Source organism: Bombina bombina, chromosome 3 (genome assembly GCF_027579735.1).
Source record: "Bombina bombina isolate aBomBom1 chromosome 3, aBomBom1.pri, whole genome shotgun sequence".
NCBI classification, from domain to species: Eukaryota; Metazoa; Chordata; class Amphibia; order Anura; family Bombinatoridae; genus Bombina; species Bombina bombina.
The window spans coordinates 1,105,270,532-1,105,296,282 of record NC_069501.1 but is presented as its reverse complement, the minus strand read 5'-3'; the positions used below and the strand labels follow the sequence as shown (position 1 = coordinate 1,105,296,282).

At 42.1% G+C, this 25,751-nt stretch overlaps 1 protein-coding gene across 1 annotated transcript in view; it reads left to right on the top strand.

The window, feature by feature from the left end:
• The window catches only part of PDS5B (PDS5 cohesin associated factor B), an 890,287-nt gene that overhangs the window by 703,669 nt on the left and 160,867 nt on the right, over positions 1-25,751 (top strand). Inside the window, exon 31 of the mRNA XM_053708457.1 lies at positions 5,497-5,587. Coding sequence (XP_053564432.1) covers positions 5,497-5,587 — 91 coding nt within the window. The remainder of the gene's footprint in view (positions 1-5,496; positions 5,588-25,751) is intronic.

Sequence of the window (25,751 nt, the reverse complement as noted above, 5' to 3'; positions counted from 1 at the left end):
TCTTTTCAGGCTTTTTTTTGGCTCTTTTCTGTGCCTGATTTCTTCTTGTATTTCACAAAAATAAATCTGTCTCAGAAAAGAGCTGAATGTTGCTGCCCGCGGCCATATGCACTTTTTGTGCACAGAATGCAACTAATGTCTAGACTTTACTACCTCTGATTTTATTACATACATACTTGGCGTCAAGATAATACACTAAATTGTAGTTCATAAGAAATGGCTAATCACATTCATAAACTACACCTAATTCCAGTATATGTGTGTATATGTGTATATATGTGTGTGTGTGTATATATATATATATATATATATATATATATATATATGTAGCACTCAGTTTACGCCGGGGTTAGGTTCTAGGAGGAATGGTTGTAAATTGAAACAGTTGTAAATTGAAACCCAGTTTATAATGTAAGTCAATGGGAAATGAGGGGGGTTAGGTTCCAGACCCCTCTCAAAATTGTCATAAGTAACATCTAATACATTATTTTTAAAGCTTTTTTTAAACATTTGCTAAACATCACCTAATAAAATAATTACACAACAGACTTCATCATCATCAAACTAAGTTTAATGAACAAAAACGTTTTTTTACTTTTATTTTTCGGCAATCAGTTCTCTGCATTGTTAGCATGTTAGATAATATTGGGTCTGCACCTATTTTATGCATTTCAATCGGCAGTGATTAATAAGCAGTTAGGTACCCTCACCTCAAGCTGCTGGACAGGAAGATAATAGGGAAGTGCCTGCTAAATTTTGCTCAATAGATCTGACCTGATCTGTGTATACAGATCAATTTAAAGGGACAGTCTACCCTAGAATTGTTATTGTTTTAAAAGATAGATAATCCCTTTATTATTTATTCCCCAGTTTTGTATAACCAACACAGTTATATTAATATACTTTTTACCTCTGTGATTACCTTGTATCTAGGAACCTTCTTCCAGCCCCCTGATCACATGACTGTGACTGTTTATTATCTATTGACTTGCATTTAGCATTGTGTTGTGCTAAATCTTAAATAACCCCCTGTGCCTGAACACAGTGTTATCTATATGGCCCACGTGTACTTTGTCTCTTTGCGTTGAAAAGAGATTTAAAAAGCATATGATAAGAGGCAGCCCTCAAAGGCTTAGAAATTAGCATATAAGCCTACCTAGGTTTAGTTTAAACTAAGAATACCAAGAGAAAAAAGCAAATTTAATGATAAAAGTAAATTGGAAAGTTGATTCAAATTAAAAGTCCTATCTGAATAATGAAAGTTTTATTTATACAAGACTGTCCCTTTAACGCTGTTAAGTTGCATAACTTTGCAGCAAAACAAGCGGACAGCTCCACCTACTGGCTGTTTTAATTAGTGCACTTTGCTTTCCAAAGCTTTTCAATAGCAGTCACATGACTGAAAAAAAGGTTGTTATTCTGAAACGGTGCAAAACAGAGGGCCACCTGTGTGTGTGTGTATATGTGTGTGTGTATGTATATATATATATATATATATATATATATATATATATATATATATTTCCAGAAGGTTTAGCACTCACGAATCCTCTAATGTCCAGGGTGCTCAGCAAAATAGTTGTAGACATCAAAGAAAAACGGCAGGCACTATCTGTGTTTTTATCACCTTAATTTTTAATCCATAGTAGTGACGTTTCGGGTTTTTACCCCCGTTTTCAGGCTTACATGATATACATACTGTATATATATATATATATATATATATATATATATATATATATATATATATATATATATATATATGCACAAAAGTCCAGAACCAAGCACTCATGTTATCAGTATAGCCAGGGTGCAGGTGCATATATACCATAAAAGACATCCAACAGAGACCGCAAACACCGGACTTGTTCCAAAATGAAAATAACCTGTTTAATGTGACGTTTCAGGGTCTCCCCCTTTATCAAACATATACAGTGTAGAATGCAATACATACCTCTATATATACCCCACAACCATCACAGTGTGCAGCTCTGCCAAACCAGGAACTCCTCCAGCGTTCCATCTGCACATGCGTGATGGATATCTACGGAAACATGAGTTGGCCAATTGTAAAAAAAGCAAAGCAGTAAATCATTACGGTTATAGATAAACAAATTGAGACACAGCTACAGCATGCACAATGTACATTATACATCCAATATATAACATAATATCCTGTCCACCTGTAAAACCTATTGAGATTATGTCTAAATACACACAAGACATTGATAGCAAACATAATCATCAAATATGAACACTATAAGCTGCACATTCTATACCAAAACTTTAGTATTTCACTGACTACCACATAAACCTGCAAAGCCTGTTAAGATGTTAAATTTGTATTCATACAAAGCAATGCAAATCAAATTGGTTATTTAACCCTTTGGGGATCAGGGTGTCCAGAACATAAATCCATTTAGATTCTCTCTGCAATAATGTCTTTGCCCTGTCGCCACTTCTGGTAGGTTTAGGAATGTGGTCTAAGATCAGCAACACTGTGTTTGGCTTTGGCAAAGTGCCTGGCCACAGGCTGTTCAGAATTGCCTTTCTCAATTGCAGCTCTTATAGCAGTCCTGTGGTTGGCCATTCTGGTTCTCAAGTCGTCAATGGTTTTACGGACGTAAAAATTCCCACACACAGTGTAGCAGTTATATGATGAATTTTGTGGTGCATGTTACGCAGTGTTTTATCAGGAATCTCCTATTAGTCCATGGATGGACAAAGTAAGTGCACTGAGTTAGACCACTACAGGTGGTGCTCCCTGTGCACCTATAACACCCCTGTTTTTTCTTGTTTAGCCATGTAGTGTATGCAGATAGTAAGTCTGGTCGCATGAGTAGATCCCTTAGTGATCTCCCTCTTCAATAGCTAATCCGTGGGGTCCTGGTTCCCTGCAGTGGTAACCCTTTGTCACTTTTTAGTATATGCCAATTGTCATTCAGGATAATGGTGTATAATTTTTTTATCTGGTCTGTACTGGGTCACAAGTCATCCTGTGTTCATCTGTTGTGTTGTCTCTTTCAGTGATATTCGTAAGCACTTCTTCCTGTGACAAGGAGCATCCTAGTTGGTAAGCCTGGTTAATTCTATGACCCTGGTACTGTCTCTGTGTGAATTTGTCATACATATCATGTAGTTGTGCTATTTTGCCCTCCTCAGTGCAGGAGTTTAACACACATTGGAATTGCAAACCCATTTTTCCAGGTCTTTAGCTGTCCCTCTCCAAATCAGGATGAGATCGTCAATATATCTCTTGACAATACAATTCTTGGGTCCTCAAACACTTTGCGTTCCTTCCTTTCAAAGTCACCCATATATATGTTGGCATAGGATGGGGCCCCCATTGGACCCCTTCGCTGTTCCTGCCACTTTGAGATAATAGATTCCTTCAAATTTGAAATAGTTCATCCTTAGGCAAAATACCAATAGTTGTAATAGTACCTCCCGCGGTGGACCTATATTTGGGTGTCTCTGTAGTTCTCTCTTAACCGCTTCCATACTGTCCTGATGGAGAATGACTGTGTATAAACTAGTCACATCTAAGGTGACCCCCTGAATCAGTAATATCAGGATTACTGATTATGATATACTAGTCACCTTAGACGTGACTAGTTTACACACGGTCATTCCCCATCAGGACGGTATGGAAGCGGTTAAAAGAAAGCTAGACACACCCTTATATAGGTCCACGCAAGACGTACTATTATAACTATTGGAGTTCTGCCTAAGGATGAACTATTTCAAATTTGAAGGAAGCGATTATCTCCAAGTGGAAGGGCAGAGATGGGGTCCAATGTGGCCCCATCCTATGCCAACATATATATGGGTGACTTTGAAAGGATTGAACGCAAAGTGTTTGAGGACCCAAGAATTCTGTTAAGAGATATATTAACGATCTCATCCTGATTTGGAGAGGGACAGCTGAAGACCTGGATAAATGGGTTTGCAATTCTAATCTGTTGTATGAAACAACTCTACTGAGGAGGGCAAAATAGCACAACTACATGAGAAGTATGGCAAATTCACACAGAGACAGTATCAGGGGCATAGAATTAACGAGGCTTACCAACTGACATGCTCCTTGTCACAGGAAGAAGTACTTACGAATACCACTAAAAGAGACAACACAACAGATAAACACAGGATAACTTTTGTGACCCAGTACAGTCCAGATAAAAAAAATCATACGCCAATATTGTGAATGACAATTGGCATATACTAAAAAGTGACAAAGGGTTACCGCTGCAGGGAACCAGGACCCCACAGATTAGCTATCGAAGAGGGAGATCACTAAGGGATCTACTCATGCGACCAGACTTACTATCTGCATACAGAACTACATGGCTAAACAAGAAAAAACGGGTGTTGTAGGTGCACAGGGTGCACCACCTGTAAAGGTCTAACTCAGTGCACTTACTTTGTCCATCCATGGACTAATAGGAGATTCCTGATAAAATACTGCGTAACATGCACCACAAAATTCATCATATACCTGCTACATTGTGTGTGTGGGAAGTTTTACGTCCGTAAAATCATTGACGACTTGAGAACCAGAATGGCCAACCACAGGACTGCTATAAGAGCTGCAATAGAGAAGGGGGGTTCTGAACAGCCTGTGGCCAGGCACTTTGCCAAAGGCAAACAGTGTTGCCGATCTTAAATATGTGATCATAGAAAACATTCCTAAACCTACCAGAGGTGGCGACAGGGCAAAGACATTATTGCAGAGAGAATCCAAATGGATTTATGTTCTGGACACCCTAATCCCCAAATGGTTAAATACCCGATTTGACTTGCATTGCTTTGTATGAATACAAATTTATCATCTTAACAGTCTTTGCAGGTTTATGTGGTAGTTAGTGAAAAACCAAATGTTTTCTTACATAAAGAATGTGCAGCTTATAGTGTTCATATTTGATGATTATGTTTGCTATCAATGCCTTGTGTGTATTTAGACATAACAATCTCAATAGGTTTTACAGGTGGACAGGATATTACGTTATATATTGGATGTATAATGTACATTGTACATGCTGTAGCTGTGTCTGCATTTGTTTATCTATAATCGTAATGATTTATGGATTTTCTGCTTTGCTTTTTACAGTTGGCCAACTCCGGTTTCCATAGATATCCATCGCGCATGCGCAGATGGAACGCTAGGGGAGTTCCTGGTTTGGCAGAGCTGCACACTGTGATGGTTGTCGGGTATATATAGAGGTATGTAATGCATTGTACACTGTATATGTTTGATAAAGGGGGAGACCCCGAAACGTTACATTAAACAGGTGATTTTCGTTTTGGAACAAGTCTGGTGTGTGCGGTCTCTGTTGGATGTTATTTTTATATATATATATTTGTATTATTATTATTTATACACACACACACAATTATTTCTCTGTCTTAGAGGAAATAGTTTGATTCTTCTTTTAAATGTTCTTCAAATGTTCATTGGTTAATTAGAATTATTTTCTCCTATATTTTAAAACATTACAGTACTGACCTGGATCAAATTGAAAATGATGATTATACTATGATGTCGTCTCCGCTCTCTGGGAAAAAAGGCGATGATTCCGACCTTCTGAGGGTATATTTATATTTTTTTTTTGTAAAAAGCTTATTGTATATATCATCATGTTTTGTAAATAGAAAAACTTTTAATGGACTTTCCCCCAAAGTCTTTAATTATGAGAGGAAGGAATACTAGTTAATTATTCTCATAGTGGAAACAGAACGTACGGCTGTGAGTAGACAGCTGCCCAGATGCGCTTAAGAAAAAAACCAGACCCGCTCAGCAGAGCAAGGAGCGGCGGTCTGAAAAACTAGACTTTATCATAAAATATGGCTGCAATACTTTAATGTATAATGTTTGCGCTAAGATAATGTTATATATTTCTGCACTATGTGCAGAGTTATATATCATTATTTTTTAGGTTTACTGCCCCTTTAAATACTATAAAGCAATGTCTAGGTTGGTACTGAAACAGAATCTCAGAAAAGGTGGTCCTCGTGCAGGACTTGTACAGTTTTTTATTACTACTTAAAGTAATTGTAAAGTTGAATGACTTAAAGCCTAATATTTAAAAATACTTATAAAAACAATGGCACTTTAAGTCATTACAATTTACAATTGCGCTTCTTTCTTCTGTTATGTGTGATCAGTCCACGGGTCATCATTACTTCTGGGATATAACTCCTCCCCAACAGGAAATGCAAGAGGATTCACCCAGCAGAGCTGCATATAGCTCCTCCCCTCTACGTCAGTCCCAGTCATTCTCTTGCACCCAACGACTAGATAGGATGTGTGAGAGGACTATGGTGATTATACTTAGTTTTTATGACTTCAATCAAAAGTTTGTTATTTTACAATAGCACCGGAGCGTGTTATTACTTCTCTGGCAGAGTTTGAGGAAGAATCTACCAGAGTTTTTTACTATGATTTTAACCGGAGTAGTTAAGATCATATTGCTGTTCTCGGCCATCTGAGGGAGGTAAAAGCTTCAGATCAGGGGACAGCGGGCAGATGAATCTGCATTGAGGTATGTAGCAGTTTTTATTTTCTGAATGGAATTGATGAGAAAATCCTGCCATACCGTTATAATGACATGTATGTATACACTTCAGTATTCTGGGGATGGTATTTCACCGGAACTACTCTGTTAAAAGTCACTAATCCTTTTAATAAGTATTTATCATGTTAAACGTTTTTGCTGGAATGTAGAATCGTTTACATTTCTGAGGTACTGAGTGAATAAATATTTGGGCATTATTTTCCACTTGGCAGTTGTTTGGTTTTAATTGTGACAGTTTCGTTTCTCTTCACTGCTGTGTGTGAGGAGGAGGGGCCGTTTTTGGCGCTCTTTGCTACGCATCAAAAAATTCCAGTCAGTTACTCTTATATTTCCTGCATGATCCGGTTCATCTCTGACAGATCTCAGGGGTCTTCAAACTTCTTTGGAGGGAGGTAGATTCTCTCAGCAGAGCTGTGAGAATTTTATATTGACTGTGAATAAAAACGTTGCTCTGTAATTTTTATGTCAAATTTAATTATTGTTATTTTTCTAATGGGAACAAACCTTTGCTAAAAGTTGTGTTGTTTTAAAGTTTGATGCTATAACTGTTTTTCAGTTCATTATTTCAACTGTCATTTAATCGTTTAGTACCTCTTTGAGGCACAGTACGTTTTTTGCTAAAAAAGATTATAACCAAGTTGCAAGTTTATTGCTAGTGTGTTAAACATGTCTGACTCAGAGGAAGATATCTGTGTCATTTGTTCCAATGCCAAGGTGGAGCCCAATAGAAATTTATGTACTAACTGTATTGATGCTACTTTAAATAAAAGTCAATCTGTACAATTTGAACAAATTTCACCAAACAGCGAGGGGAGAGTTATGCCGACTAACTCGCCTCACGCGGCAGTACCTGCATCTCCCGCCCGGGAGGTGCGTGATATTATGGCGCCTAGTACATCTGGGCGGCCATTACAGATAACATTACAAGATATGGCTACTGTTATGACTGAAGTTTTGTCTAAATTACCAGAACTAAGAGGCAAGCGTGATCACTCTGGGGTGAGAACAGAGTGCGCTGACAATACTAGGGCCATGTCTGATACTGCGTCACAGCTTGCAGAGCATGAGGACGGAGAGCTTCATTCTGTAGGTGACGGTTCTGATCCAAACAGATTGGATTCAGATATTTCAAATTTTAAATTTAAATTGGAGAACCTCCGTGTATTACTAGGGGAGGTCTTAGCAGCTCTCAATGATTGTAACACCGTTGCAATACCAGAGAAACTGTGTAGGTTGGATAAATACTTTGCGGTACCGGCGAGTACTGACGTTTTTCCTATACCTAAGAGACTAACTGAAATTGTTACTAAGGAGTGGGATAGACCCGGTGTGCCGTTCTCACCCCCTCCTATATTTAGAAAGATGTTTCCAATAGACACCACCACTCGGGACTTATGGCAAACGGTCCCTAAGGTGGAGGGAGCAGTTTCTACTTTAGCTAAGCGTACCACTATCCCGGTGGAGGATAGCTGTGCTTTTTCAGATCCAATGGATAAAAAATTAGAGGGTTACCTTAAGAAAATGTTTGTTCAACAAGGTTTTATATTGCAACCCCTTGCATGTATCGCGCCGATTACGGCTGCGGCAGCATTTTGGATTGAGTCTCTGGAAGAGAACCTTAGCTCATCTACGCTAGACGACATTACGGACAGGCTTAGAGTCCTTAAACTAGCTAATTCATTCATTTCGGAGGCCGTAGTACATTTAACCAAACTTACGGCTAAGAACTCAGGATTCGCCATACAGGCACGTAGGGCGCTGTGGCTAAAATCCTGGTCAGCTGATGTTACTTCTAAGTCCAAATTACTTAATATACCTTTCAAGGGGCAGTCTTTATTTGGGCCCGGTTTGAAAGAAATTATCGCTGACATTACAGGAGGTAAGGGCCACGCCCTACCTCAAGACAAAGCCAAAGCTAAGGCTAGACAGTCTAATTTTCGTCCCTTTCGGAATTTCAAAACAGGAGCAGCATCAACCTCCACTGCACCAAAACAGGAGGGAGCTGTTGCTCGTTACAGGCAAGGCTGGAAGCCTAACCAGTCCTGGAACAAGAGCAAGCAGGCCAGGAAACCTGCTGCTGCCCCAAAGACAGCATGAACCGAGAGCCCCCGATCCGGGACCGGATCTAGTGGGGGGCAGACTTTCTCTCTTCGCCCAGGCCTGGGCAAGAGATGTTCAGGATCCCTGGGCGCTAGAGATCATATCTCAGGGATACCTTCTAGACTTCAAATTATCTCCCCCAAGAGGGAGATTTCATCTGTCAAGGTTGTCAACAAACCAGATAAAGAAAGAAGCGTTTCTACGCTGTGTACAAGATCTGTTATTAATGGGAGTGATCCATCCGGTTCCGCGGTCGGAACAAGGACAAGGGTTCTACTCAAACCTGTTTGTGGTTCCCAAAAAAGAGGGAACTTTCAGGCCAATCTTAGATTTAAAGATTCTAAACAAATTCCTAAGAGTTCCATCGTTCAAAATGGAAACTATTCGGACAATCTTACCCATGATCCAAAAGGGTCAGTACATGACCACAGTGGATTTAAAAGATGCTTACCTTCACATACCGATTCACAAAGATCATCACCGGTATCTAAGGTTTGCCTTCTTAGACAGGCACTACCAGTTTGTAGCTCTTCCATTCGGATTGGCTACGGCTCCAAGAATCTTCACAAAGGTTCTGGGTGCCCTTCTGGCGGTACTAAGACCGCGAGGGATTTCGGTAGCTCCGTACCTAGACGACATTCTAATACAAGCTTCAAGCTTTCAAACTGCCAAGTCTCATACAGAGTTAGTTCTGGCATTTCTAAGGTCGCATGGATGGAAAGTGAACGAAAAGAAGAGTTCTCTTTTTCCTCTCACAAGAGTTCCATTCTTGGGGACTCTTATAGATTCTGTAGAAATGAAGATTTACCTGACAGAAGACAGGTTAACAAAGCTTCAAAATGCATGCCGTGTCCTTCATTCCATTCAACACCCGTCAGTAGCTCAATGCATGGAGGTGATCGGCTTAATGGTAGCGGCAATGGACATAGTACCTTTTGCACGCCTACACCTCAGACCGCTGCAATTGTGCATGCTAAGTCAGTGGAATGGGGATTACTCAGATTTGTCCCCTACTCTGAATCTGAATCAAGAGACCAGAAATTCTCTTCTATGGTGGCTTTATCGGCCACACCTGTCCAGGGGGATGCCATTCAGCAGGCCAGACTGGACAATTGTAACAACAGACGCCAGCCTACTAGGTTGGGGCGCTGTCTGGAATTCTCTGAAGGCTCAGGGACTATGGAATCAGGAGGAGAGTCTCCTTCCAATAAACATCCTGGAATTGAGAGCAGTTCTCAATGCCCTTCTGGCTTGGCCCCAATTAACAACTCGGGGGTTCATCAGGTTTCAGTCGGACAACATCACGACTGTAGCTTACATCAACCATCAGGGAGGGACAAGAAGCTCCCTAGCAATGATGGAAGTATCAAAGATAATTCGCTGGGCAGAGTCTCACTCTTGCCACCTGTCAGCAATCCACATCCCGGGAGTGGAGAACTGGGAGGCGGATTTCTTGAGTCGCCAGACTTTTCATCCGGGGGAGTGGGAACTTCATCCGGAGGTCTTTGCCCAAATACTTCGACGTTGGGGCAAACCAGAGATAGATCTCATGGCGTCTCGCCAGAACGCCAAACTTCCTCTCTACGGGTCCAGATCCAGGGATCCGGGAGCGGTTCTGATAGATGCTTTGACAGCACCTTGGAACTTCGGGATGGCTTATGTGTTTCCACCCTTCCCGCTGCTTCCTCGATTGATTGCCAAAATCAAACAGGAGAGAGCATCAGTGATTCTAATAGCGCCTGCATGGCCACGCAGGACTTGGTATGCAGATCTAGTGGACATGTCATCCTGTCCGCCTTGGTCTCTACCTCTAAGACAGGACCTTCTGATACAGGGTCCATTCAAACATCAAAATCTAACTTCTCTGAAGCTGACTGCTTGGAAATTGAACGCTTGATTTTATCAAAACGTGGTTTTTCTGAGTCGGTTATTGATACCCTGATACAGGCTAGGAAGCCTGTTACCAGAAGGATTTACCATAAAATATGGCGTAAATACCTATACTGGTGCGAATCCAAAGGTTACTCCTGGTGTAAGGTTAGGATCGCTAGGATATTGTCCTTTCTACAAGAAGGTTTAGAAAAGGGTTTATCAGCTAGTTCATTAAAGGGACAGATTTCAGCTCTGTCCATCTTGTTACACAGGCGTCTGTCAGAAAATCCAGACGTCCAGGCTTTTTGTCAGGCTTTAGCTAGGATCAAGCCTGTGTTTAAAGCTGTTGCTCCGCCATGGAGTTTAAACTTAGTTCTTAACGTTTTACAGGGTGTTCCGTTTGAACCCCTTCATTCCATTGATATAAAATTGTTATCTTGGAAAGTTCTGTTTTTAATGGCTATTTCCTCGGCTCGAAGAGTCTCTGAGTTATCAGCCTTACATTGTGATTCTCCTTATCTGATTTTTCACTCAGACAAGGTAGTTCTGCGTACTAAACCTGGGTTCTTACCTAAGGTAGTCACTAACAGGAATATCAATCAAGAGATTGTTGTTCCATCCTTGTGTCCAAATCCTTCTTCAAAGAAGGAACGTCTTCTACACAATCTGGATGTAGTTCGTGCCCTCAAGTTCTACTTGCAGGCAACTAAAGATTTTCGCCAAACGTCTTCCCTGTTTGTCGTTTATTCTGGACAGAGGAGAGGTCAAAAAGCTTCTGCTACCTCTCTCTCTTTTTGGCTTCGTAGCATAATACGTTTAGCCTATGAGACTGCTGGACAGCAGCCTCCTGAAAGAATTACAGCTCACTCCACTAGAGCTGTGGCTTCCACTTGGGCCTTTAAGAATGAGGCCTCTGTTCAACAGATTTGCAAGGCTGCAACTTGGTCTTCGCTTCATACTTTTTCCAAATTTTACAAATTTGACACTTTTGCTTCTTCGGAGGCTATTTTTGGGAGAAAGGTTCTTCAGGCAGTGGTTCCTTCTGTATAATGAGCCTGCCTATCCCTCCCGTCATCCGTGTACTTTTGCTTTGGTATTGGTATCCCAGAAGTAATGATGACCCGTGGACTGATCACACATAACAGAAGAAAACATAATTTATGCTTACCTGATAAATTCCTTTCTTCTGTTGTGTGATCAGTCCACGGCCCGCCCTGTTTTAAGGCAGGTAAATATCTTTTAAATTATACTCCAGTCACCACTTCACCCTTGGTTACTCCTTTCTCGTTGATTCTTGGTCGAATGACTGGGACTGACGTAGAGGGGAGGAGCTATATGCAGCTCTGCTGGGTGAATCCTCTTGCATTTCCTGTTGGGGAGGAGTTATATCCCAGAAGTAATGATGACCCGTGGACTGATCACACAACAGAAGAAAGGAATTTATCAGGTAAGCATAAATTATGTTTTTTTAAAATACTTCCGTATTGAGCAGATTGATGACAAATCTGTCTTCCTCCAATCGTTGTGTTCTCCCCTTTTATGTCCAGCTCATGAGGCACACAATGATTGGTGGAAGCCGGATCGTCATCAATATTCTAAATACTGAAGGAGATGTGGGCGGAGGATCAGTTCAGTATGGCACTAATATAGAGCCTAAAATGCTTAATAGAAACCGTTACACTTATATCTTCCATAACAATTAATATAATAAAAAGTGCATCTACATTTGATTATCATGCTAATTTTTGGTTTGAATACATAATTATATCGAATATGTATTTCTTTCATGTAATTGGCAAGAGTCCATGAGCTAGTGACGCATGGGATATACAATCCTACCAGGAGGGGCAACGTTTCCCAAACCTCAAAATGCCTATAAATACACCCCTCACCACAGCCACAATTCAGTTTTACAAACTTTGCCTCCTATGGAGGTGGTGAAGTAAGTTTGTGCTAAGATTTCTACGTTGATATGCGCTTCTCAGCAATTTGAAGCCTGATTCCTCTCAGAGTACAGTGAATGTCAAAGGGATGTGAAGGAAGGTATCACCTATTGAATGCAATGGTTTTCCTCACGGGAGATCTATTTCATAGGTTCTCTGTTATCGGTCGTAGAGATTCATCTCCTACTTCCCTTTTCAGATCGACGATATACTCTCATATTCCATTACTACTGATAACTGTTTCAGTACTTGTTTGGCTATCTGCTATATGGGGATGGGTGTCTTGGTAAGTATGTTTTCATTACTTAAGACGCTCTCAGCTATGGTTTGGCACTTTATGTATTTATATAAAGTTCTAAATATATGTATTGTACTTATATTTGCCATGTTTCAGGTTTTCAGTATATTTCCTTTTGCAGACTGTCCGTTTCATATCTGTGAAATGCATTTTTTAGGAAAAAAATATTTCTTACCTGGGGTATAGTCTTATTTTCAATTGACTGTCTTTTTAAATTTACGGGCAGAATTAGGCTCGCGAGGGTGCAAAATGCCAAAGTATATTACGTCTTTTTTTGGCGCAAGATTTTTTGGCGTGAGGTTACGTTTGATGACGCAAATTCGTCACTTCCGGTGTCTTAGTTGACGCCGAGTCATTTCACAAGGTCGCGTCTTCAATGACGCGAGTGTGTCATTTCCGGATGATGTTAGCGCAAAAAAAAAAAAATTCTGTTTGTGTTGTGCGTCATACTTGGCGCCAAATATTTTCATTATTTAAAACCCCATTTCTCCTACATTGGTATATCCGGTCCACGGCTTCATCCTTACTTGTTGAGATATTCTCAATCCCTACAGGAAGTGGCAAAGAGAGCACACAGCAGAGCTGTCCATATAGCTCCCCTTAGGCTCCGCCCCCCCAGTCATTCTCTTTGCCGCTCTAACTAGTAGCATCTCCACGGGGGTGGTAAAGAGTATGTGGTGTTTAGTTGTAGTTTTTTATTCTTCTATCAAGAGTTTATTTTAAAATAGTGCCGGCTTGTACTATTTACTCTGCAGCAGAAAGTGATGAAGATTTCTGCCGAGAGGAATATGATTTTAGCACCAGTAACTAAAATCCATTGCTTTTCCCACGCAGGACTGTTGAAACCAGAGAACTTCAGTTGGGGGGGAACAGTTTGCAGGCTTAACTGCTTCAGGTATGATCAGTCATTTCTCCAACATAGGTGTGTCCGGTCCACGGCGTCATCCTTACTTGTGGGATATTCTCTTCCCCAACAGGAAATGGCAAAGAGCCCAGCAAAGCTGGTCACATGATCCCTCCTAGGCTCCGCCTACCCCAGTCATTCTCTTTGCCGTTGTAAAAATTTAGTCATCCCAGAGAAACTATGTAAAATGGACAAGTTCCTAGAGGTGCCGGGGCTCCCAGAAGCTTTTCCTATACCCAAGCGGGTGGCGGACATTGTTAATAAAGAATGGGAAAGGCCCGGTATTCCTTTCGTCCCTCCCCCCATATTTAAAAAATTGTTTCCTATGGTCGACCCCAGAAAGGACTTATGGCAGTCAGTCCCCAAGGTCGAGGGAGCGGTTTCTACTTTAAACAAACGCACCACTATTCCCATAGAGGATAGTTGTGCTTTCAAAGATCCTATGGATAAAAAATTAGAAGGTTTGCTTAAAAAGATGTTTGTTCAGCAGGGTTACCTTCTACAACCCATTTCATGCATTGTCCCTGTCACTACTGCCGCTTATTTCTGGTTTGATGAACTGCTTAAGGTGCTCGATAGTGACTCTCCTCCTTATGAGGAGATTATGGACAGAATCAATGCTCTCAAATTGGCTAATTCTTTCACTCTAGACGCCTCTTTGCAATTGGCTAAGTTAGCGGCTAAGAACTCTGGGTTTGCTATTGTGGCGCGCAGAGCGCTTTGGTTGAAATCTTGGTCGGCTGATGCGTCTTCCAAGAACAAGCTACTAAACATTCCTTTCAAGGGGAAAACGCTGTTTGGTCCTGACTTGAAAGAGATTATCTCTGATATCACTGGGGGTAAGGGCCACGCCCTTCCTCAGGATCGGCCCTTCAAGGCAAAAAATAGACCTAATTTTCGTCCCTTTCGTAAAAACGGACCAGCCCAAGGTGCTACGTCCTCTAAGCAAGAGGGTAATACTTCTCAGGCCAAGCCAGCTTGGAGACCAATGCAAGGCTGGAACAAGGGAAAGCAGGCCAAGAAACCTGCCACTGCTACCAAGACAGCATGAAATATTGGCCCCCGATCCGGGACCGGATCTGGTGGGGGGCAGACTCTCTCTCTTCGCTCAGGCTTGGGCAAGAGATGTTCTGGATCCTTGGGCGCTAGAAATAGTCTCCCAGGGTTATCTTCTGGAATTCAAGGGACTTCCCCCAAGGGGGAGGTTCCACAGGTCGCAGTTGTCTTCAGACCACATAAAAAGACAGGCGTTCTTACATTGTGTAGAAGACCTGTTAAAAATGGGAGTGATTCATCCTGTTCCATTAAGAGAACAAGGGATGGGGTTCTACTCCAATCTGTTCATAGTTCCCAAAAAAGAGGGAACGTTCAGACCAATCCTAGATCTCAAGATCTTAAACAAATTTCTCAAGGTCCCATCGTTCAAGATGGAAACCATTCGAACTATCCTTCCTTCCATCCAGGAAGGTCAATTCATGACCACGGTGGATTTAAAGGATGCGTATCTACATATTCCTATCCACAAGGAACATCATCGGTTCCTAAGGTTTGCATTCCTGGACAAACATTACCAGTTCGTGGCGCTTCCTTTCGGATTAGCCACTGCTCCAAGGATTTTCACAAAGGTACTAGGGTCCCTTCTAGCGGTGCTAAGACCAAGGGGCATTGCAGTAGTACCTTACCTGGACGACATTCTGATTCAAGCGTCGTCCCTTCCTCAAGCAAAGGCTCACACGGACATTGTCCTGGCCTTTCTCAGATCTCACGGCTGGAAAGTGAACGTGGAAAAGAGTTCTCTATTCCCGTCAACAAGGGTTCCCTTCTTGGGAACAATTATAGACTCCTTAGAAATGAGGATCTTTCTAACAGAGGCCAGAAAAACAAAGCTTCTGGACTCTTGTCGGATACTTCATTCCGTTCCTCTTCCTTCCATAGCTCAGTGCATGGAAGTGATCGGGTTGATGGTGGCGGCGATGGACATAGTTCCTTTTGCGCGCATTCATCTAAGACCATTACAACTGTGCATGCTCAGTCAGTGGAATGGGGACTATACAGACTTGTCTCCGAAGATACAAGTAAATCAGAGAACCAGAGACTCACTCCGTTGGTGGCTGTCCCTGGACAATCTGTCTCAAGGGATGATGTTCCACAGACCAGAGTGGGTCATTGTCACGACCGACGCCAGTCTGATAGGCTGGGGCGCGGTCTGGGGATCCCTGAAAGCTCAGGGTCTTTGGTCTCGGGAAGAATCTCTTCTACCGATAAATATTCTGGAACTGAGAGCGATTTTCAATGCTCTCCAGGCCTGGCCCCAGCTTGCGAGGACCAGGTTCATACGGTTTCAATCAGACAACATGACGACTGTTGCGTACATCAACCATCAGGGGGGAACAAGGAGTTCCCTAGCGATGGAAGAAGTAACCAAAATTATTCTTTGGGCGGAGTCTCACTCCTGCCACCTGTCTGCTATCCACATCCCAGGAGTGGAAAATTGGGAAGCGGATTTTCTGAGTCGGCAGACATTGCATCCGGGGGAGTGGGAACTCCATCCGGAAATCTTTGCCCAAGTCACTCACCTGTGGGGCATTCCAGACATGGATCTGATGGCCTCTCGTCAGAACTTCAAGGTTCCTTGCTACGGGGCCAGATCCAGGGATCCCAAGGCGGCTCTAGTGGATGCACTAGTAGCACCTTGGACCTTCAAACTAGCTTATGTGTTCCCGCCATTTCCTCTCATCCCCAGGCTGATAGCCAGGATCAAGCAGGAGAGGGCGTCGGTGATCTTGATAGCTCCTGCGTGGCCACGCAGGACTTGGTATGCAGATCTGGTGAATATGTCATCGGCTCCACCTTGGAAGCTACCTTTGAGACGAGACCTTCTTGTTCAGGGTCCGTTCGAACATCCGAATCTGGTTTCACTCCAGCTGACTGCTTGGAGATTGAACGCTTGATTTTATCGAAGCGAGGATTCTCAGATTCTGTTATCGATACTCTTGTTCAGGCCAGAAAGCCTGTGACTAGAAAGATTTACCATAAAATTTGGAAAAAATATATCTGTTGGTGTGAATCTAAAGGATTCCCTTGGGACAAGGTTAAGATTCCTAGGATTCTATCCTTCCTTCAAGAAGGATTGGAAAAAGGATTATCTGCAAGTTCCCTGAAGGGACAGATTTCTGCCTTGTCGGTATTACTTCACAAAAAGCTGGCAGCTGTGCCAGATGTTCAAGCCTTTGTTCAGGCTCTGGTTAGAATCAAGCCTGTTTACAAACCTTTGACTCCTCCTTGGAGTCTCAATTTAGTTCTTTCAGTTCTTCAGGGGGTTCCGTTTGAACCCTTACATTCCGTTGATATTAAGTTATTATCTTGGAAAGTTTTGTTTTTAGTTGCGATTTCTTCTGCTAGAAGAGTCTCAGAATTATCTGCTCTGCAGTGTTCTCCTCCTTATCTGGTGTTCCATGCAGATAAGGTGGTTTTACGTACTAAACCTGGTTTTCTTCCAAAAGTTGTTTCTAACAAAAACATTAACCAGGAGATTATCGTACCTTCTCTGTGTCCAAAACCCGTTTCAAAGAAGGAACGTTTGTTGCACAATTTGGATGTTGTTCGCGCTCTAAAATTCTATTTAGATGCTACAAAGGATTTTAGACAAACATCTTCCTTGTTTGTTGTTTATTCAGGTAAAAGGAGAGGTCAAAAAGCAACTTCTACCTCTCTCTCTTTTTGGATTAAAAGCATCATCAGATTGGCTTACGAGACTGCCGGACGGCAGCCTCCCGAAAGAATCACAGCTCATTCCACTAGGGCTGTGGCTTCCACATGGGCCTTCAAGAACGAGGCTTCTGTTGATCAGATATGTAGGGCAGCGACTTGGTCTTCACTGCACACTTTTACCAAATTTTACAAGTTTGATACTTTTGCTTCTTCTGAGGCTATTTTTGGGAGAAAGGTTTTGCAAGCCGTGGTGCCTTCCATTTAGGTGACCTGATTTGCTCCCTCCCTTCATCCGTGTCCTAAAGCTTTGGTATTGGTTCCCACAAGTAAGGATGACGCCGTGGACCGGACACACCTATGTTGGAGAAAACAGAATTTATGTTTACCTGATAAATTTCTTTCTCCAACGGTGTGTCCGGTCCACGGCCCGCCCTGGTTTTTTTAATCAGGTCTGATATTTTATTTTCTTTAACTACAGTCACCACGGTACCATATGGTTTCTCCTATGCAAATATTCCTCCTTAACGTCGGTCGAATGACTGGGGTAGGCGGAGCCTAGGAGGGATCATGTGACCAGCTTTGCTGGGCTCTTTGCCATTTCCTGTTGGGGAAGAGAATATCCCACAAGTAAGGATGACGCCGTGGACCGGACACACCGTTGGAGAAAGAAATTTATCAGGTAAACATAAATTCTGTTTTTTCTAACAAGACCTAGTAATGCTAGAAGACTGTCAGCAATCCCCTCTGGGATAGGTAAGCCATTTTTCTTAGACTCTGTATAAAATGATGGCTTATATTAATGGCTCTATGCTGGTTGACACTATTGTGGGCTAAATCGATTGCTTTTTAGCATGTTTTCACTATAAATAAGTTGTTTTTTCAGACTTTAAAACACTTTTGGGGTTTTATTTTGCGCCTGGCACTTATTTGGACACCTATTCTAGTCAGAAAGGCCCCTCCACTCTGGAATGAAGAGGGAGGAGGCCTCATTTTCAGGCCTCAATTGCACAGTTGTTTTGCTTAGGCAGTTCATGCAGCTTCACGTGGGGAGTCCAGAGGCATCAGGAAAAGACTCCAGAGAGGCTTATTTCCTACTAAAATAATCCCTTAGGAAGGTAAAGGCCACTTTGGCATAGTACTGTAGTGTTTTTAACAGGTTAATTGCTGTTATTAGCTCCGGTTTGGGCATTAAGGGGTTAATTGGTCTGAAAATTTGTGTGCAATCATTTCAAAGCATTAAGACACTGTGGTGAAAATGTCATTAAAATCGGGTGTTTATTTGATGGTTTTTTGATGTTTTAGTAATAAAGTGTGCACTTTTATTATTTAAAGACACAGTAACGTTTTTGTCAAAAATAATTTTTATTGCATTGAAGATCTGTTTGTCTGTCAAACATGTCTGACCCTTCAGATAACCTATGTTCTGTATGTTCAAAGGCCAAGGTGGTTCCCCCATTAAATTTATGTGTGAAGTGTGCCATAGCGTCCAAACAGCTTAAAGGGACACTAAACCCAATTTTTTTTCTTTCATGATTCAGATAGAGCATGAGATTTTAAGCACCTTTCTAATTCACTCCTATTATCAATTTTCCTTTGTTCTCATTCTATCTTGATTTGAAAAGGCAGTACTGTAAGCTTTAGAGTCGGACCATTTTTTGTTCAGCACCTGGGTAGCACTTGCTGATTTGTGACTAAATGTAGCAAACTAATCAGCAAGCGCTACCAAGGTGCTGAACTAAAAATGGGTCGGCTCCTAACCTTTCATTACTGCTTTTTCAAATCAAGATAGCAAGAGAACAAAGAAAAATTGATAATAGGAGTAAATTAGAAAGTTGCTTAAAATTGCATGCTCTATCTGAATCATAAAAGAAAAAAATTGGGGTTAGTATATCAATCACGCTTAAAGATATAGCCCAAGATGATTCTTTAGCTGAAGGTAGTGAGGATAGCTCACTATCCTCTCCTTCTGTGTCAACACCAGCTATGCCCGCGCAAGCGATGCCCAGTTCATCAAGCGCGCCAATTGCTATTACTATGCAACAGTTAGCAGCAGTAATGGATAATTCTCTCGCAGCATTTTTATCCAAACTGCCAGCTTTTCCTAGGAAGCGTGATTGCTCAGTTTTAAATACAGAAAATGAGCAAGCAGACGCAGAGGATAATTTATCTGTAGTGCCCTCACATCAATCTGACTTGGCGGTGAGGGAGGGCCTGTCTGAGGGAGAAATTTCTGACACAGGAAAAGTTTCTCAGCAGACAGAGCCTGATACCATAGCATTTAAATTTAAGCTTGAACACCTCCGCGCTCTACTTAAGGAGGTCCTAGCTACTCTTGATGATTGTGACCCTTTGGTGGTCCCAGAAAAATTGTGTAAAATGGACAAATTCTTAGAGGTCCCAGTACACACTGATGCGTTTCCGATACCTAAGAGGGTGGCGGACCCCAAGGCAGAACATAGAGTGATCTGAGATGTCATCGCAGAAAATGCAGCATGTCTGCAGAAAGAACAGGAGCAATTTTCAACTACTGCACTAGATTATACAACTTTAAATATTGCTTTATTCTCCAGTTAACCAACACATTGCAATTGATCTGGTTCTTTAGTGTAACTGACAAATTTACAATTTTATTTTATTTAAAAATGACCTGCAGAAAAATTTTCACTAAAAAAAATCTCATCGCAGAAAGTGAAAAAAGGTTCTGTCTCTGGGGTGGCGGATATAGTGAATAAGGAGTGGGAGAAGCCAGGTGTACCTTTTGTTCCCCCTCCTATATTTAAGAAAATGTTCCCAATTGTTGACCCCAGAAGGGACGCGTGGCAGACGGTCCCTAAGGTAGAGGGGGCAGTTTCAACGCTAGCTAAGCGCACAACTATACCAATAGAAGACAGTTGCGCTTTCAAAGATCCTATGGATAAAAAATTAGAAGGTTTACTTAAGAAAATTTTTGTTCAACAAGGTTTTCTTCTATAACCAATTTCTTGCATTATTCCTGTAACCACTGCAGCTGCTTTTTGGTTTGAGGAATTAGAAAACTCGCTCCAGAAGGAGACTTCTTATGATGAAGTCATGGATAGAATTCACGCCCTGAAGTTGGCTAATTCTTTCATTACAGATGCCGCTTTTCAGTTAGCTAAATTAGTGGCGAAAAATTCTGGTTTCGCAATAGTGGCGCGTAGGGTGCTTTGGCTAAAATCGTGGTCGGCGGATGTGTCGTCCAAAACAAAATTGCTTAATATTCCTTTCAAGGGTAAGACCCTATTCGGGCCAGAGTTGAAAGAAATTATTTCAGATATCACTGGGGGAAAGGGCCATGCCCTTCCACAGGATAGACCTTTCAAAGCTAAAAATAAGTCTAATTTTCGTTCCTTTGGCAATTTCAGGAACGGACCGGCTTCTACCTCTACAGCCACTAGGCAAGAGGGTAATGCACCCCAGCCCAAACCAGCATGGAAACCATTGCAAGGCTGGAACAAGGGTAAACAGGCCAAAAAGCCTGCTGCTGCTACCAAGACAGCATGAAGGGGTAGCCCCCGATCCGGGACCGGATCTAGTAGGGGGCAGACTTTCTCTCTTTGCTCAGGCCTGGGCAAGAGATGTTCCGGACCCCTGGGCACTAGAAATTGTCTCTCAGGGGTATCTTCTAGAATTCAAGGGCCTTCCTCCAAGGGGAAGGTTCCACATGTCTCGCTTATCTTTAGACCAGATAAAGAGACAGGCATTCTTACATTGCGTAGAAGACCTTTTAAAAATTGGAGTGATAAACCCAGTTCCAACAGCAGAACAAGGACTGGGATTTTACTCAAACCTGTTTGTAGTTCCCAAAAAGGAAGGAACTTTCAGGCCAATTCTGGATTTAAAGATCCTAAACAAATTCCTCAGAGTTCCATCATTCAAAATGGAAACCATTCGGACAATTTTACCAATGATCCAGGAGGGTCAATATATGACTACCGTGGACTTAAAGGATGCGTACCTGCATATTCCTATCCACAAAGATCACCATCAGTTTCTGAGGTTCCCCTTTCCCCTTCGGATTGGCCACTGCTCCCAGAATTTTCACAAAGGTGCTAGGGTCCCTTCTAGCGCTGCTAAGGCCAAGGGGCATTGCAGTAGCACCTTACCTAGACGACATTTTATTACAGGCGTCGTCCTTTCACAAAGCAAGGGCTCATACGGACATTGTTCTAGCCTTTCTAAGGTCTCACGGGTGGAAGGTGAACATAGAAAAAAGTTCTCTGTCACAGTTCACAAGGGTTCCCTTCCTGGGAACAATAATAGACTCGGTAGAAATGAAAATCTTTCTGACAGAGGTCAGGAAATTAAAACTTTTGAACACTTGTCGAGTTCTTCAATCCATTCCTCAACCCTCCATAGCTCAGTGCATGGAGGTAATAGGACTCATGGTTGCGGCAATGGACGTGGTTCCTTTTGCTCGAATTCATTTAAGACCATTGCAACTGTGCATGCTCAAACAATGGAATGGGGATTATGCAGATTTGTCTCCCCAGATTCAGATGGACCAGCAAACCAGAGACTCACTCCTCTGGTGGTTGTCTCAGGATCACCTGTCTCAGGGAATGAGTTTCCGAAGACCGGAGTGGATCATTGTCACGACCGACGCCAGCCTCTTAGGCTGGGGCGCGGTCTGGAAGTCCCTGAAGGCTCAGGGTCTATGGTCTCAGGAAGAATCTCTTCTCCCGATAAACATTTTGGAATTGAGAGCGATATTCAATGCGCTCCAGGCATGGCCTCAACTAGCGGAGGCCAAATTCATCAGATTTCAGTCGGACAACATAACTGTAGCGTACATCAATCATCAGGGGGGAACAAAGAGTTCCCTGGCGATGAGGGAGGTATCCAAGATCATCAAATGGGCAGAGGATCACTCCTGCCATCTATCAGCAATTCACATCCCAGGAGTGGACAACTGGGAAGCAGATTATCTGAGTCGTCAGACTTTCTATCCGGGGGAGTGGGAACTCCACCCGGAGGTTTTTGCTCAGCTGACCCAGCTATGAGGCATTCCAGATCTGGATCTGATGGCGTCACGTCAGAACTCCAAAGTTACACGTTACGGGTCCAGGTCCAGGGATCCCAAGGTGACATTGGTAGATGCCTTAGTAGCGCCTTGGTCGTTCAAACTAGCTTATGTCTTTCCACCGTTTCCCCTTCTCCCCCGGCTAGCAGCCAGGATCAAACAGGAGAAGGCTTCGGTAATTCTGATAGCTCCTGCGTGGCCACGCAGGACTTGGTATGCAGACCTGGTGAATATGTCATCGGTTCCACCATGGAAGCTACCTTTGAGGCAGGACCTTCTAATTCAAGGTCCATTCGAACATCCAAACCTAGTTTCTCTGCAACTGACTGCTTGGAGATTGAACGCTTGATTCTAGCTAAGCGTGGGTTTTCGGAATCAGTTATAGATGCTCTGATCCAGGCTAGAAGGCCTGTCACCAGGAAAATTTACCATAACATATGGCGGAAATATCTTTGCTGGTGCGAATCCAAGGGTTACTCATGGAGTAAGATTAGGATTCCAAGGATACTATATTTTCTCCAAGAAGGATTGGAGAAAGGTCTGTCAGCTAGTTCTTTAAAGGGACAGATATCTGCTCTGTCTGTTTTGTTACACAAGAGTCTGGCAGCCATGCCAGATATTCAGGCGTTTGTACAGGCTTTAGTCAGAATCAAGCCTGTCTACAGACCTGTGGCTCCTCCATGGAGTCTAAATTTAGTTCTTTCAGTTCTTCAAGGGGTTCCGTTTGAACCTCTACATTCCATAGATATTAAGTTACTATCTTGGAAAGTTTTGTTTTTAGTAGCTATTTCTTCTGCTAGAAGAGTTTCTGAATTGTCTGCTTTGCAGTGTAATTCATCCTATCTGGTGTTTCATACAGATAAGGTTGTTTTACGTACCAAACCTGGTTTTCTTCCAAAAGTGGTTTCCAATAAGAATATCAACCAGGAAATAGTTGTTCCTTCTCTGTGTCCTAATCCAGTTTCTAACAAGGAACGTCTGTTACACAATCTTGATGTGGCTGAAAAGCATCATCCGGTTGGCTTATGAGACTGCTGGAAGTCAGCCTCCTGAACGAATTACAGCTCACTCTACTAGAGCTGTGGCTTCCACATGGGCTTTCAAGAATGAGGCTTCTGTTGAACAGATTTGTAAGGCAGCGACTTGGTCTTCACTGCATACGTTTGCCAAATTTTACAAATTCAATACTTTTGCTTCTTCGGAGGCTTTTTTTGGGAGAAAGGTTTTGCAAGCAGTGGTGCCTTCCGTTTAGGTTACCTGACTTGTTCCCTCCCTTCATCCGTGTCCTAAAGCTTTGGTATTGGTTCCCACAAGTAAGGATGAAGCCGTGGACCGGATACACCAATGTAGGAGAAAACAGAATTTATGTTTACCTGATACATTTCTTTCTCCTACGGTGTATCCGGTCCACGGCCCGCCCTGGCATTTTGGTCAGGTTTAAATTTATTTTTTGTAAACTACAGTCACCACTGCACCCTATGGTTCTCCTTTTTCTCCTAACCGTCGGTCGAATGACTGGGGGGGCGGAGCCTGAGGGGAGCTATATGGACAGCTCTGCTGTGTGCTCTCTTTGCCACTTCCTGTAGGGATTGAGAATATCCCACAAGTAAGGATGAAGCCGTGGACCGGATACACCGTAGGAGAAAGAAATTTATCAGGTAAACATAAATTCTGTTTCCTATATGCCTCTTGCCTTTTTTCTCTATCAGAGGGCTATGCTGTTGGCATTTTTATTCCCATTTCTGAAACTACCATATAAGGAAATTGATAATTTTGCTTTATATGTTGTTTTTTTCTCTTACATTTGCAAGATGTCTCAATATGATCCTGTCTCAGAAATCACTGTTGGAACTCTGCTGCCTGATAACAGTTCTACTAAAGCTAAGTACATTTGTTGTAAACTTGTGGAGATTATATCTCCAGCTGTGGTTTGTAATAGTTGTCATGATAAACTTTTACGTGCAGATAATGTGTCCATCAGTAATAGTACATTGCCTGTTGCTGTTCCTTCAACATCTAATGTACAAGATATACCTGTGAATTTAAAATAATTTATTGCTGATTCAATTCAGAAGGCCTTGTCTGCCATCCCGCTTTCTAATAAACGTAAAAGGTCTTTTAAAACTTCTTATAAAGTTGATAAAATTTCAAATGACCGACAACATACTGAATTATCCTCCTCTGATGAGGATCTATCTGATTTAGAAGATCCTTCCTCAGATTTTGATACTGACAAATCTTCTTTTCTCCTACATTGGTGTATCCGGTCCACGGCTTCATCCTTACTTGTGGGATATTCTCAATCCCTTCAGGAAGTGGCAAAGAGAGCACACAGCAGAGCTGTCCATATAGCTCCCCTCAGGCTCCGCCCCCCCAGTCATTCTCTTTGCCGCTCTAACTAGTAACATCTCCACGGGGGTGGTAAAGAGTATGTGGTGTTAGTTGTAGTTTTTTATTTCTTCTATCAAGAGTTTATTTTAAAATAGTGCCGGCTTGTACTATTTACTCTGCAGCAGAAAGTGATGAAGATTTCTGCCGAGAGGAATATGATTTTAGCACCAGTAACTAAAATCCATTGCTGTTCCCACGCAGGACTGTTGAAACCAGAGAACATCAGTTGGGGGGGAACAGTTTGCAGGCTTAACTGCTTCAGGTATGATCAGTCATTTTTCTAACAAGACCATGTAATGCTAGAAGACTGTCAGAAATTCCCTCTGGGATAGGTAAGCCATTTTTCTTAGACTCTGTATAAAATGATGGCTTATATTAAGGGCTCTATGCTGGTTGACACTATTGTGGGCTTAAAAATCGATTGCTTTTTAGCATGTTTTTCACTATAAATAAGGTGTTTTTTCAGACTTTAAAACACTTTTGGGGTTTATTTTGCGCCTGGCACTTATTTGGACACCTAATCTAGTCAGAAAGGCCCCTCCACTCTGGAATGAAGAGGGAGGAGGCCTCATTTTCGCGCCTCAATTGCGCAGTTGTTTTGCCTAGGCAGTTCATGCAGCTTCACGTGGGGAGTCCAGAGGCATCAGAAAAGACTCCAGAGAGGCTTATTTCCTACTAAAATAATCCCTAAGGAAGGTAAAGGCCACAGTGGAAGCTGTGGCATAGTACTGTAGTGTGTTAACCGGTTAATAACTGTTATTAGCTCCGGTTTGGGCATTAAGGGGTTAATTGGTCTGAAAATTTGTGTGCAATCTTTTCAAAGCATTAAGACACTGTGGTGAAAATTTCATTAAAATTGGATGTTTATTTGATGGTTTTTTGATGTTTCAGTAATAAAGTGTGCACTTTTATTATTTAA